General features: G+C 42.2%; 1 protein-coding gene across 1 annotated transcript in view; it reads left to right on the top strand.

Moving 5' to 3' along the window:
- plxna3 (plexin A3) overlaps window positions 1–14,417 on the top strand; it is a 168,128-nt gene that overhangs the window by 111,714 nt on the left and 41,997 nt on the right. The window contains exons 8-12 of the mRNA XM_083975993.1: window positions 5,641–5,741; window positions 7,878–8,001; window positions 9,362–9,518; window positions 10,095–10,194; window positions 11,855–11,969. Of these exons, the coding sequence (XP_083832119.1) occupies window positions 5,641–5,741; window positions 7,878–8,001; window positions 9,362–9,518; window positions 10,095–10,194; window positions 11,855–11,969 (597 nt within the window). The remainder of the gene's footprint in view (window positions 1–5,640; window positions 5,742–7,877; window positions 8,002–9,361; window positions 9,519–10,094; window positions 10,195–11,854; window positions 11,970–14,417) is intronic.

The following is a 14,417-nucleotide window of genomic DNA, read 5'->3' as shown; positions in this document are numbered from 1 at the left end:
TATTTGCAAATTGCCAAACAAAATATGCTTATGAGGTTGGTCAGTAGGGAGTCAGATCACATCCATGACACTGGAATTAAATTACGGCATCAAAGGGATATTCCGGCACAAGTTTAACCCATGGTCTAATGCACCATCAGACCCAGTAGAACCCCACCTCCAGAGATCAAGTTTTCAGACTGCAAACTTCTCTAGTTGTAGTGACTTCAGCATAGACAGATAGAAAAACACTGCTGTCTATGGAGCCACGAGCCAACGCCATTGAAAAAGCCACTGATAGCCACAAATAATGCTCAGAACAGCACCAAACTACATCAACAGTACAAACAGGGTCCCATCCCATAACACAAGGCATCAAACACCTGCTAGGTTTGACTGATTTCTATTGAAAAGAAACAAAAACACAACTCACCCACTCTCCTCCAGCTTCTTCCTACTGATGCAGAATCCCTGACAAGTCGATTACCAAATGCATCAATGTTATTATCTGTCTTCCCTATCTGTTTCTAACAATAACTAGATGTTGTTGTGTTTAAGTAAGTAGTTTAAGTGTTTAAGTTAGATATGCTTCTCAGTTAGTATTTGGGTTAGTTAATTAGTTAGTTCACTTGGTTATAGTATGGACCCTGTTGTTTTTACTTTGACTTTTGGCGAGGCTGCCATAGCAGGCCTACCAGGTTGTGGGGAGCTCAAGAAAAAACTAAACATGGCCACATTAGCCTAACACTTAACCAGTGTGTCCTCTGTTTTCTTAACATAACACTAGCAGGTATTGACAGGGAAATGAACAGGTTGAGTTGCTAATACTGTCACAGTCAGCAAAGTGTGCGTGCATTTTTGGAACTAATTGTGACTCCTCACTTTTCAACTGCATTCGGTAATCGACTTGTTAGGGCTTCTGCATTAGCAAGAAGCAGCTGGAGGTGTGTGGGTTAGTATTTTTTATCTAATTAAATGTATTCTTGGGTTAATATCACTATTACACTACTATAATTATATTATTATAGTTATCTAAATTTAGTTGTATTTTCACACGGAAATCGTCCTGTTGTCCTCTACAGTGGACATGCTGTAAAATTAAAATTAAAAATATATTTAAAAATTAAAGCCGCAAGCGGCGATGACGGGCCCTCGCTCACCCATGCGACCGTGGGGCCTGAGGCATGCCGGGGCTGCAATGTTTTGTTCGTCCACCAGGTGGCGCTAAGCAGTTGTGGGCGGGTGCGTTCAGGGGCGGCCCCTCATCACTCATGTGAAGTTTGGAGTGAATCGGACAAAGTATGACGGAGTTATGAGCAGTTAATGGTTCATCCACAAGGGGGCAGTAATGAGATGCGTGCGGGTGTGTTCAGGGTCAGTCCCTCATCACACATGAGAAGTTTCGTGGAAATCGGACAATGTTGATGTAAAATATGGCACTTCCTGTTTCCACTAGGGGGCAACATGAGTGAGATCGCCTATGAGCATATGGAGACGTTGAGGTCGTGACCCTGGACCTGTGTACCAATTTTCATGTTGATACGAGTTCAATAAAGCCATCAAAAAGCCAAACGTATTTACATGGCGAGGAATGGTCGCCACGTCACCACACGGTCGCCATTACTCGTAGCTTCACAGTGTTCATGATGTAGCTTCACCACCTTAGTCTGCATGTTTTAGAAGTGGAATGAAGTTGATGGGGTGAACTATGTGCCATCAGTACACGTTAAGGTAAAACCTGGCCACTTCCTGTTACCACCGGGGGGCGCTATGAGTGACGTAGGAAATTAATATATGGGGACGTTCAGGGCGGAGCCGTCATCATGTCTAGCAAGTTTGAAGCTGATCGGATAAAGTATGTGGGCGTTAGAGCTGTTCGAAGGTGAAATGGCGAGCAAACGAAAAGTCGCCAAAATCCTCAAGGCCACAGAAGCCACGCCCTTTGACCTAGAGACCTGCGGAGCACAACTTTTGATCAGAGTGGCATCTCGGTGGTCTCCAGCCAATTTGAAGTCAATCGGACAAAATCCCTAGGAGAAGATAGATCAAACAGGTCAAAAATTCAAATCAAAATGGCCGACTTCCTGTTGTGATTTCACCATGACATAAGAGGCTTTTTTGTGTGTCTTGCCATGTTCTATAAGCCCACCAAATTTCATGCGTCTAGGTGACACACAAAGGCGGGGCTGATGTTTTGAAATTTTCTAGGGGGCGCTATTTAGCCATTTGGCCACGCCCATTTCCAACGACTTTAAAATATCAAATTTTTCGCCAGTCCTGATGTGCATGCCAAAATTTACGCGTTTTGGGGCATGTTGAAGCCCCCAAAAATGCGATCCTTTTGAGAGAAAAAGAATGAAAGAAGAATAATAATAAACATAGCAGAAACAATAGGGCTTTCGCTGGGCGACTTGCAGTCGCCGCTCGGGCCCTAAAAATAAAATTGTATGGTGTTTTTTTAGGGCCAAACAGATAGGAAATCAAAAAAGAAAAGAAATTGTAAGACACTTTTTTTCTCTGGTTCTCAGGGCCCCACTCAGGTTTCAACTGTGGCTGTCAACAGACCTCACACTTTCACATAAAATTTTTGCGTAAAGCACTTGTTCCATCCTGTGGTCTGTGACTCACTGGTGGACCACAAACAGCACAACTTCAGTGACAGTTCATTATGTTAGAAAAAGATTTTTAATCAAATTATGAGTAATGTTTTCATGTGTTTTTAAATGAAATTATGTTCCTACTTTTTTGGTTTGGTTCCTACTGGTACGACTTCACAGGTCGGAAAAACACGAGTTACGGGTTGCCTTGAACGCACCATTATTTCCTGTGCACCAGCGCGGGAATGTCGCCAACGTCACCAAATACAAAAAGAGCAAATACTGAAAAATACCGCGAGGTGTTAGAGGAGCTGAACGGCTTAATCAGTGTTGTATCATCTCCTCTTGTAATGGCTTGGGTGAAACGGAGATTTACAGACACGTAGAAGTCACGCACTATAGCTTTAAAAGTGATTAAAGGGATAGTTCACCAAAAATTGAAATTGCACTCATTATCTACTCCCCCTCATGTGGACTAAGGGCTGGGAGAAGTTTCAGAGTCCTCCGTGGCTTCTCTGAGTTACAGGGGGTCTCGGCGTAGCAGTGCATGTCCATATAACGGTTACAAATGGATACTAACTGTCTTCGTAACAAGAAGACACACCAAAAAACATCCAAATACCTCCATGCTGCTCGTATGTAATGTCCGTCTTGTATTGAAGCCCCCAAATGCGAAATTGTCCCGAAAAAAATTAAATAAGTCTATTTTTCAAGCTTGTTTATAGCGGAAGCTTCTCGAAGCTCCTCTTCCCAGTTCGTGCAGGGTTTCAATACAAGACAGACATTACATACGAGCAGCATGGAGGTATTTGGATGTTTTTTGGTGTGTCTTTTTGTTATGAAGACAGTTGGTATCCATTTGCAACCGTTATATGGACATGCACTGCTACGCCGAGACCCCCTGTAACTCAGAGAAGCCACGGAGGACTCTGAAACTTCTCCCAGCCCTTAGTCCACATGAGGGTGAGTAGATAATGAGTGAAATTTCAATCTTGGGTGAACTATCCCTTTAAGTTTCAATGTGATAATGCTTAAATAAAATAAGTGAGAAGAAGCAATGACAGAAACCAGAATGTGAGACCTCCACAAAACTCACTGGGTTATTTTCAGACTGAAGTCAGTCTTCAGGACTCGGTTAGAACATGAAGCACAGAACAGGACCAGTGAAGACACATAAGAGACGGGCTCCAACCAAACAACACAACATGCAGCGATGAGACCAGATCAAACCGGCGACTGTGATTTCAGACGTCTGAGAAAGTTTTTTGATAAGTTTCTCAACATGAGGCTTAAAAGAGCATCATTAATCCAAACATCACAGTGGTTTAAAAGAGGAAAAGACTTCATCAGTTCTTCTTCAGAAGTTAAAAGCTGCCGATGATTTAAGAATCAGGATCAGAGGAACTTGAGTGATCCCTGCAGGGAGCAGGTTTCTTTGTTCCAGTTACACAACACACTGTTCTCAACAGAGCAAGTAAATAAGTAACAACTGATTCTGTGACAGACAGAGACACACACACACACATACACACACACACACCTCCATGAGGCCTCGGGCTTCAGCAGAACCATTGGGCTGATTCCCATAAACAACACATGTGTTGCTGCTCTCAGGTGATGAACTCCACCTGCAGCTAAGCAACAGTCTAGTTCCTGGAGCTGAGTCACTCTGCACTGCTGCTGTTTCATTTGTGCAACAGCTGAAATAAAAAATAAAAAACATTCAATGATATTTCATATCAAACACTTTTGAAGCATGCATGATTCCCTCACTTTTTTATGTTTTACATTAAAATTATTATTATTATTAATATTATCATTATTATTGTTATAATAAGCCACATAACAAAGTGCCTCATGCAGGGCACCAAAACTGTGTTTATCTTTTAATTGCATCCTGCTGTCAGACTGTTGTTCAGTTCCAGTAAAAAGAACAATAGAAAACAAAATGGAACTAATTTCTATATAAATTAACTGGCTAATTATTTTTATATCAATCCTTTAATCAGTGCAAAGTAAGAGAAAATGGCTAAGCTGAAGCAGAATCCTCCTAGTTTAGAGGATTCTTCACATTTTTTGCCAAAAAACCCCCCAAAAAACAACCAAACAAAAAAACAAACACATGAATTATTTATTATCAAAACAGATGCAGATTATTAACAGATGATTAATCACTTTGCAGCTACTCAATTTAATTCCTACATGTGTTTATAGCGGCTAAAAGAGGCAAAAACCACATGAATCATTACCATCATCATCATCATCATCTGAGCTCATCCTGGGATGAAGATAGAAAGTGTGTTTCTCGTTGATTCCTTCCGTCCTATTTTCTTTTAGCAGGTAGATTTATTTGAGTCGGCACAATAGAAACGGAACGCATCAGTGCAGTGAATAAAGTGTATGAATGTGGAGAGGAAGTCCAGAGTCAGCAGTTTCCTAAATGAAGTCTGGCAGAGACGACCAGATGCAACGGCACTGTGTCTTTAAAGAAAGAGCTGATAATGAGGTCAGAGAGGAGCCGGGACTCCCTGTGTGTGTCTGTGTGTGTGTGTGTGTGTCTGTGTGTGTGTGTGTCAGACAATGAATGTATTCATGTGTGAACGTCTGAATGAGACAGACAGACAGAGCGTCCACTGTGTTTACTGTCTCCCTGCTGCAGTGACACACACACACACACACACACACACACACTGATTCACACAGTGGCTGTCTCCAAAATCAAGACAAATGTGTTACACACATGCCTAAGGCTGTGTTACTGTCTGTGGTAAACCACCTAACTACACTGAATACACACACACACACACACACACACACACACACACACACAAATGATATGGTCTGGAATATTAGGCCTCCAGTTTAAAATCCAGAATCCTTCATAAACTTCTAAAAGAAGACAGTGATCGGTCTGAGCTCTTTCTTTTTCCTTCATCTTTATCCACAGTAAAGTGAGCTGATGTCCTGTGTGTGGACAAAGAGACAAAAACCTTCTTCATGTGGCAATGATACTGGAAACAGTGTGAAAGTGTGTGTGTATTGAGCGTGCCATTGTGTGTTTCAGGTGACCAGGCTCCCTGTGGAGAGCTGTGAGCAGTACAGCACCTGCTCAGACTGTCTGGGGTCTGGAGACCCTCACTGTGGGTGGTGCGTCCTCTTCAACAAGTAAGAAACCTTCACCTGCAGCTGTGTTCCACCTGACTACACACACGCACAAACCTGATGAAGAGTCCAGGGTGGCACTTTTGGAATTGAGACAATTAATCGTCACCTTGATGCATCTATGGCTCAATTCCCTAAGACAAACATGAGATAAAACAGTGCATTTTCATTTATTTTTTTTATTTTTAACCAGATGTCTTTTAATATAATTCAACATAAATATCATTTCCACATCATTCTTAATTTATCAGGTCTAAGTCAGTAGTAATAAGACATTGCAGGATATATTTTATCATATATTTTCCTCTTTGTATCCTATTTATTTTCTTTAACTAAGTTATTTTCCTCTGGAGCGGCCTGACCGAATAATTTCCTTTGGGATGAATAAAGTTCTATCTATCTATCTATCTATCTATCTATCTATCTATCTATCTATCTATCTATCTATCTATCTATCTATCTATCTATCTATCTATCTATCTATCTATCTATCTAATAATAATAATAATAAAATGTATTTATAACGCGTGTGTCAAAGACGCTTAGATAAAAATATCAACACAATTAGAATACAGAAACAACGTAGAGTAATAACACAATTAAGATACACAAGCAATGTAGAAGGTTCAAAAAGAGATATAGATATAAAATGAGATCGGATAAAAGAACAGAAAATTAATTTATATGCTGATATAATATGTAATACATCATAAGTTCAGACATTTTGTCCAGTTTAACACTATAGATGATTGGTCTTGTAATGCAAGGTCAAACAGTAACGAACAAAATTACAATTGAAAGTCAGATCTTCTTTGTTTCCATGTGAACATCTGACAGGAAAAAAGAAAACAAAATGTCACCAGATTTACAGTTTCTCTAGCTAAAGTACAAATAACTCTGTATGTTCTGAAAGAAAGTGACATTGAAATCATGAGAATATTTTTTAGGGATCGTGAAACGGCAGCTGCTGCACTGCTCACAAAAATAAAAGCATCATCTGCACAGCATCATGCTGTGGGGGAGGGGGGAGAGGGGGGAGAGGGGGGAGAGGGGGGCAGCAGCAGGAGGGACATGAAGACCGGTCAGACCTGAGACAAGGATGAAGGAGACGGAGACGGAGAGGAAGGTTTAGTTTTATCTGTTTAATGTTCAGTCTGCTGTAAAGTAAAGCAGAGGAGCCTAAACACTGTCTGAAGTGATGTGGGTAAACACACATCTACCATTCCCTGTGTGTGTGTGTGTGAGTGTGTTTTCCCATGAGGTGTCATTAATGTTTCTATAAATGGTTCATACACACACACTGTGCTGGCATTGCAGTCGTCAGGGCTCTTTGATGTTGAGGATCCAGGCAGGTGGAGGAACTTCCTCTCTGGATTAGCACCAACCAGCTTCCCCTTCAAAGTAAAAGCCCCTGTTGACATGCAGTGTGACAGCTGTTTCTTTCATTTTTCAAACAGAAACCCGACCGTCCTCCAAGCGTCTCCATCACAATACACTGAATGTGTCTGGGCTGTGGACAGAGCAGATGTACAGATTTAGGAAACTGAAACAGTGTAAACTACCTGGCTGTAATATCCAACAATGAGCCGCATTCCAAATTGAAAGTCAACAAAACAATAAGTAAATGATAGAACACATGATTAAAGGTCCAGTGTATAAAATGGAAGGAAAACCGTGATATCTATTGGCTGGATTTTCCATACAAACATGGTGGCGCAAGATGGCAACACTCTCTAACAAGACCCTTGCTATATATAAATAAGGCTACGAAAACCAAACAAATTTTATTTTATAGTGATTATACACTTATACAAATATATTCATGGGTAGAATATTCAGATTTTACCAATAAACCTTGACAATTATTACACACTGGACCTTTAAGTTAATTGAAACATAAAAAGTGGCATAAAAGTCATAAACTTTTTGAAAGTGAACATTAAATCATTTGTAATTAAGTTAATCAGTTGACCAAATTTTAAGTTTAAGAACCAAAAAATGAACAGAATAAATGAACTAATAAAAATGATTCATTCAAATTTTAAAGTAATTTCAAAATATGAAGCAAACAAGTGAAATCTGTGTGTGTGTGTGTGTGTGACAGTGTGTTGACCCTGTGATGACCTTTAATCCCTCCAGGTGTTCCACTCAGGAAGCATGTGACAAGTGGGAGGAGCCTCAACACTTCAACACCCGACTGGACCAGTGTGTGGACATCTCTGTTACCCCGAGCAACATGTCAGTCACCTCCCCAGCAACACAGGTATAACCAGACACTCACACACACAAACACACACACACAAGTGTTGCATGTTGATCAGGAAAACATCAGCAGGTGTGTGGGGCGATGAAGAGGAGGCTGAGCCTTCATCACGTTCCACACAAACAGAAGCATCAGAGTCCATCGTGTTCTCCACATGTCTCCAACCTCATGATCTGTCTCAGACCGTTGCTTTTCTTCTTCATAGCACCAACCAGAGAGGTTCATGGGAGTTGTAGTATTTAGAATATAGAACTGACAGACACTTAGACTGCGTTCAAGACAACTCGGAAGTCGGAAATCCCAACTCGAAAATTTCCGACTTCCGACATCATTGCGTTCACGCTGCAGGAACTCGGAAGAAAAAAAACATGGATACCTGAAGGAAGTTTGGCGTATTGTGGCTCATTGCTGAATACGAAAAATCAATGCAGCAGTAAATTATGTTTATTTTGGAGGAGAGGAGACGCCACAGATGAGTGCACACAGGGCCGTTGCTAGGAATTCTGGGCCCCCTTAAAGAATACTAAAGTGGGCCCCTCTCCCTAACTTTTCCAGTTTTTTTTTTTTTTCTTAGACTACGTATGTATTATCATGTATTATGTAGCCTACTTTGTTTTGATGCTAATGCAGCATTACACTGCAAAGACACAAGTATCTTACCAAGAATATTTGTCTTATTTCTAGTCAAGTTTTTCTTCCTTATTACAGGCACAAAAAACATGCTTTCACTGGCAGATTTTTCTACTTATTTCAAGTGAAAATTAGTTTGAAACAAGTGAAAATGATCGAAAAAAAGTTAATATTTAGGTTATGAGTCTTATTTTAAGTGGAAAGAGATTAGTTTTGACTAGAAATGAGACATTTGGACAAGAAATAAGACAAATATTCTTGGAAAGATGTTGAGTTTTTAAAGTGTACTATGAGTATTAGTTAGGGTCTTATGCAGAATAAATCAGTCATACAAAGATTAGACTACTGGGGTTTTTTATGGGCCCCACTGGGCGCTGGGCCCCTAGAATTATCATCACCTTTCTCCCCTATACAACGGCCCTGAGTGCACATATAATGTATAGCCCTGATAACAGTTAAACGTTATTTCCGTCCATTTTTTACAACTCGGAGCTCCTTTTTTTCCGACTTTCGAGTCGTCTTGAACGCAGCATCAGTTCCTCCATACGTTCCTCTGATGACATCGGCCGCTGCATCACACGAGATGTTTGTCATCATTTTGGTTCAGGCAACAAGCAGCGATGCATTGTGGGTTCACAGTGCATCGCTGCAGCACCGCGTCAGACAAATCAGAGCTTAAGAGTCAGAGTTTAACACAGAGCGATGATGTCATCTCTCTCCCCTCCATCAGCTGACCATCAGGGTGCAGAACGTCCCCGCCCTGTCTGGGGGCGTGTCCTGTGTGTTTGAGGACATGAGTGAAAGCACCGGGGAGGTGGTGGCTAAAGGCCAGGTGATGTGTCTGTCACCGTCACTCAGAGACCTGCCGGCACACACACACTCCTACGGTGAGACACACACACACACACACATTTTGTCTTGGCCCTGTGTATTCCTGCTTGTACAGACGAGGATTAGGGCCGCTGTGGAAAGAAAGTGAGTTCTAACTATCTCAGAATCCTGACTTTTTTTGGGGGAGAAAAAAAAATGTCCAGAGCTTCAAAGACAGCCTACAAAAAAAGTTTAAAGTCAAAATTCTGAGTTTAAAGTCAGGATTCTGAGATTAAAGTCAGGATTCTGAGTTTAAAGTCAGAATTCTGAGTTTAAAGTCAGGATTCTGAGATTAAAGTCAGAATTCTGAGTTTAAAGTCAAAATTCTGTGATTAAAGTCAGAATTCTGAGTTTAAAGTCAAAATTCTTATCTTAAAGTCAGAATTCTGAGATTAAAGTCAGGATTCTGAGATTAAAGTCAGGATTCTGAGTTTAAAGTCAGAATTCTGAGATTAAAGTCAGGATTCTGCGATTAAAGTCAGAATTCTGAGTTTAAAGTCATAATTCTGCGATTAAAGTCAGAATTCCGCAGCCCTTATCCTCTTCCGTATACTTGAACAGCTAGTTATTTTAATATTCATTATTGATTCCAGGAGAGAAGCGAGTGGTGCAGCTCAGTCTTCGCTCCACAGAGACCGGACATCAGTTCATCACCACCAGCTTCATCTACTACAACTGCTCTGTGCTCAACTCGTAAGTCTGCAGCCTCATCACCTTTCCACCATCTTTCCTCTTTTGTCTCCTTGTGTCCACTCTTTGTCTGCTTTCCTCCCCTGTATCCTTGTTTCTCTTCTCCTCTCTTTGTCTCCTCTTTTGTCACCTTGTCCTCCTCTCTTCCCCTGTTATGTGTCATTGTCTCCTCACTCCTGTCCTTCCCTGTGTCATTATATTCTCTCCTCCCTTGTTTCCCCTCCTCCCTTCTCTTTGTCCCCCGCCCTTGGAAGCAGATTCAGGGGTAACACAATCCTCTCCCTGGTTGCTGTGGTAACAGCAGCTTCGAGTCTTGTATACAAAAAAAAACACAGAAACACTTCCTGTCTCTTCACTCAGAGTGTGTATGACACAGACACACACCTTGTTAAAACCTCCCAATCTGACATTAGAACCAGTTTCACACTCTTCACTTGTGGGAGTGTGACCGTGTGATTCTTTAATTCCTCTCTCACCTCCATCTCTTCACTTTGTCCCATTAATAATGAAGTCATTAAATTAAAGTGACGGGGTCCAGATAAGCCGCAGCTTGTGGTTGGATGGATTAACAGTTAAAACAGGTTCATTCTTCCTGGAGCTGGAACAATTCTTTTGTTTTGTATGTTTTATGGCAAGAATGTTGCTCAGTGACAGATTACTTGGAAAATTAGATATTAAGAGAGGGGCAGGCAATATAAGATGTATCTCCTCCCTGCTCCCTTCCAACCAATGGAAGAAATGTTGTGATGATATTGTCAAATTGTGAAATTGCCTTGGTTGGAATAAATAAAAAGAAAGAAAGAAAGAAAGAAAGAAAGAAAGAAAGAAAGAAAGAAAGAAAGAAAGAAAGAAAGAAAGAAAGAAAGAAAGAAAGAAAGAAAGAGACATTATTCCAGTTGTATCATGTTCAACAGTGAACTGTAGACACAAGGGAATGATTCTGGTCTTTCACAGCTGCTCAGGTCTGTTTGAAGGGAACTGGGCTCAGTAGGGGGTCAGGAGGGGGGGTGGAGCAGAGACCGGGTCTTAATGGTTCAGTCCTGGTCTCCAGGCTGGAACACAATGGACGGCCCAGGCCTCGGTGAACTTGTTTTGTTGATGCAGCCAAGAACTAAACCAAGGTTCATCCTCACCTGCTGAGGTCCCTGACAGATCAGAGATCAGCTGGATGTGGACCAGTCAACTAACCACAATGGGCTAAAATCCCCAAATCCCCAACACAGACTGCACCCAGGACGTCTGTCATCAAGTCTCAGTCGCATGTTCCACATTGTGTGTGGAGAAGCCAAAGACGGTGTGATCTGTGTTATTTAGATGAAGGAGACGGAGTCCTCTGTTCAAATTATGATCCAATGAGAGGGTTGACTCTCCATGATATGAAACCTGGAGAGGCTGTTTGTAGTGGACTCTCCAAAGATCTGGAAAAGAGGGAGAGATGGAAGATCATCAGCCTTTCTTCACAGACTCACATGTTATCCATCTATCCAGCCATGATTTATGTAGTAATGGAGTATTTTTATATTGCAGTATAGAGAAGAGAGATAAATAGAAAAATAAAAGTTTTATTAAATACAAGCTGCTTTAAACCAAAAAAAGTTGTTTTTTTATGAAATGATGAAAACACTATATTTAAGGTTCCTCCCTCCCTTTCTCTCTCTCTCAGGTGTACTTCCTGTGTCAGCAGTGTGTTTCCCTGTCACTGGTGTAAATATCGTCATGTTTGCACCAACAACCTGCAGGACTGCTCCTTCCAGGAGGGACGAGTCAGCAACATGGAGGTACACACACACGCACACACACACACACACACACACCGCTCTGGGGTCAGATCTGACATCAAGTTTTAGAAACCAGCCACGTGTCAGATGAGGTGCTGCATTATTTATTTACATCAGATATCATGATTAAGCCCGAATCTCTCCAGGATCCGGCTCGGCTCCGGCTCGGCTCCGGCTCGGCTCCGGCTCGCCTCCGGCTCGGTCGTGGCTCCATCCCTATTTTGTCGTTGTGTTGATCGGAAACGTTTCAGGCGCTGAGCGTCTGTTCTTCTGCTGAAACAATCCGAGTTTTCCGTCTTATCCACAAGTTTCCGAGCGTCATCTATGGTCAAAACCGGAAGCCAGTTTTGCCGGTTTGGTGGAATTGTACGTTTACGTTTCCATGGTTTTCAGTCGTTGTCATAGTTGCGGTAAACGCATGGATCTATTAACGCTGGCTTTTAACATGGATGTCAATTTGTGTGATATCCGTTGTTAAAAGCTGGTGAGATGATCCATGCGTTTTACAGATTTTCATTGGGAAAAGAAAAAAAGAAAAAATCCATGCATTTACCTCGACTACCGAAACCATGGAAACGTAAACATAAAATTCCACCGGAAGAGCAAAACCGGCAAAACAGGCTACGTTTTTGACGTTCGGAAAAAGGTGGATAGACTGAATGTGTAGATGTATGGAAGAGGATTAGGGCCACTGTGGGGAAAATAAGGGAGTTCTGACTTAAATCTCAGAATTCTCAGAGCCCCCACACACACCGCCCCGACGCGAGCCGACGCCCGACGGCCTTTTGTCCGACGACTACATCGCCTCTCGTCGGACACAGTCGGCAGAAAGCAGTCGACTGCTGCCGACTACACAGCAGCCTGTTCGCTCTGCACTTGCGCGAGATGCAAAGTCTCCCTAACAACGGGCGGCGCTAGTCTCGTGCCAGTAATCCAAACATGAAAACAGGAAATGACAATCTAATCCTCTTCCGTAGATGCACGTGAACATGGTCTAATTTAGTTTTTCATCACTTGTTTTTGAACGTCAGCGGAGCCGACCTCTCGGCACAGCTGCTGTCATCGGTGTCTTCACCTTCACGTTCCTGAGGACACAGTGATACTAACATCACCATGCAGCGATGACAGCTGATTAACAGTGTTTTTATTTGCGAGTCAGAGCAACTTCGTGCTGAATTCATCACAGCACAACCGTAATCACAACACGGCCTCCTCCTCCTCCTCCTCTCCGTCTTTCTCTCCCATTAATCATAAATGACAAGATGAGCTGAGACCAGCTCACTCACAGATAAAACACAGTCGGTTCATTTGAAGAGAACGGTAAATGAACTGCACTGATTTACATTTACATTTTTCACGACCGAACACACACATACTCCACACATGATACATTCTGGCTTCAGTTTCTTGCCCGGGGACATGTGAACATGTGGACTGGAGGAGCGAGGATCAGACCAGCGACCCTCTGATTACCCTCTGGTTAATGGACAACCTGCTCTACCTCCACAGCCAGCTGTTACTCAATACAGACATTTATTTAGATTCAGGAAAAAACTAGAGAGGAGAGCAGAGGAGGAAGTGGGCGTGGCCCAGTGGGCGTGGCCATGACAATTGGCCGATCATCTCTGAATGAAGCTGTAAGGAAAATGAACAGGAAACTGAAAACTACAGTGATTCATTTATTTAACATTTGTTTTATTTTTAATATTTTAAATCCCTTCCATGTTTCTGAGCTGCAGTGTGTCTTGCCCTCTCTTTCATCACATGGTTCAGCAAACAACCCTTTAGCCTCAGGTCAACACACACACACACACACACACACACACACACACACACACACACACACACACACACACACACACACACACACACACACACACCTCAGTGATGCATTCATGCTATCATCAGACATTTAAAGAGACATGAGGAGTTTTGGAAAGCAAAGTGTTTTCACACTACATTTCCCATGAGCCTCCACGCGCATGGTAAAATTCTTGGACCGGTGCAAGACGGACGTCTTTCCAAGAATGTTTTCATTCATCAAGAATTAAAGGTGCATTGTGTGAGAATTACTCCCATCTAGCGGTGCGGTTGTAGATCGCAAGCAACTCAAGTCGTATTTTTCATGCTGCATTCACGTGAAATCGGTTAGATGGCAGACGGACGACAGCCGCTGCACGTAACGGCTTAAACAAGCCTCTATGTAAACAAGTGGTCCGTCAGCACGAGACAAAACAATACACGTGACAATATGTTGTCATGGCGATGTGGTATTGTTTACCTGACCCACGTTTTACCGTCTTTCTCTGGACTTCTGTGACTAAAATGACGTCTGGTTTGTTAGCGACGGCCGTCTGCCCGACTGCAGGTGAATGCAGCATCAGTGTAACGCTCCATTCCTCCTCACTGCGTTACCACGGTGACTTTTCACAGACGCCACCTCCACCT

This window comes from Trachurus trachurus (assembly GCF_905171665.1).
Source record: "Trachurus trachurus genome assembly, chromosome: 7".
Taxonomy (NCBI): Eukaryota; Metazoa; Chordata; class Actinopteri; order Carangiformes; family Carangidae; genus Trachurus; species Trachurus trachurus.
The sequence above is the reverse complement of the archived record's forward strand: the minus strand, read 5'-3'. Positions and strand labels throughout refer to the sequence as shown.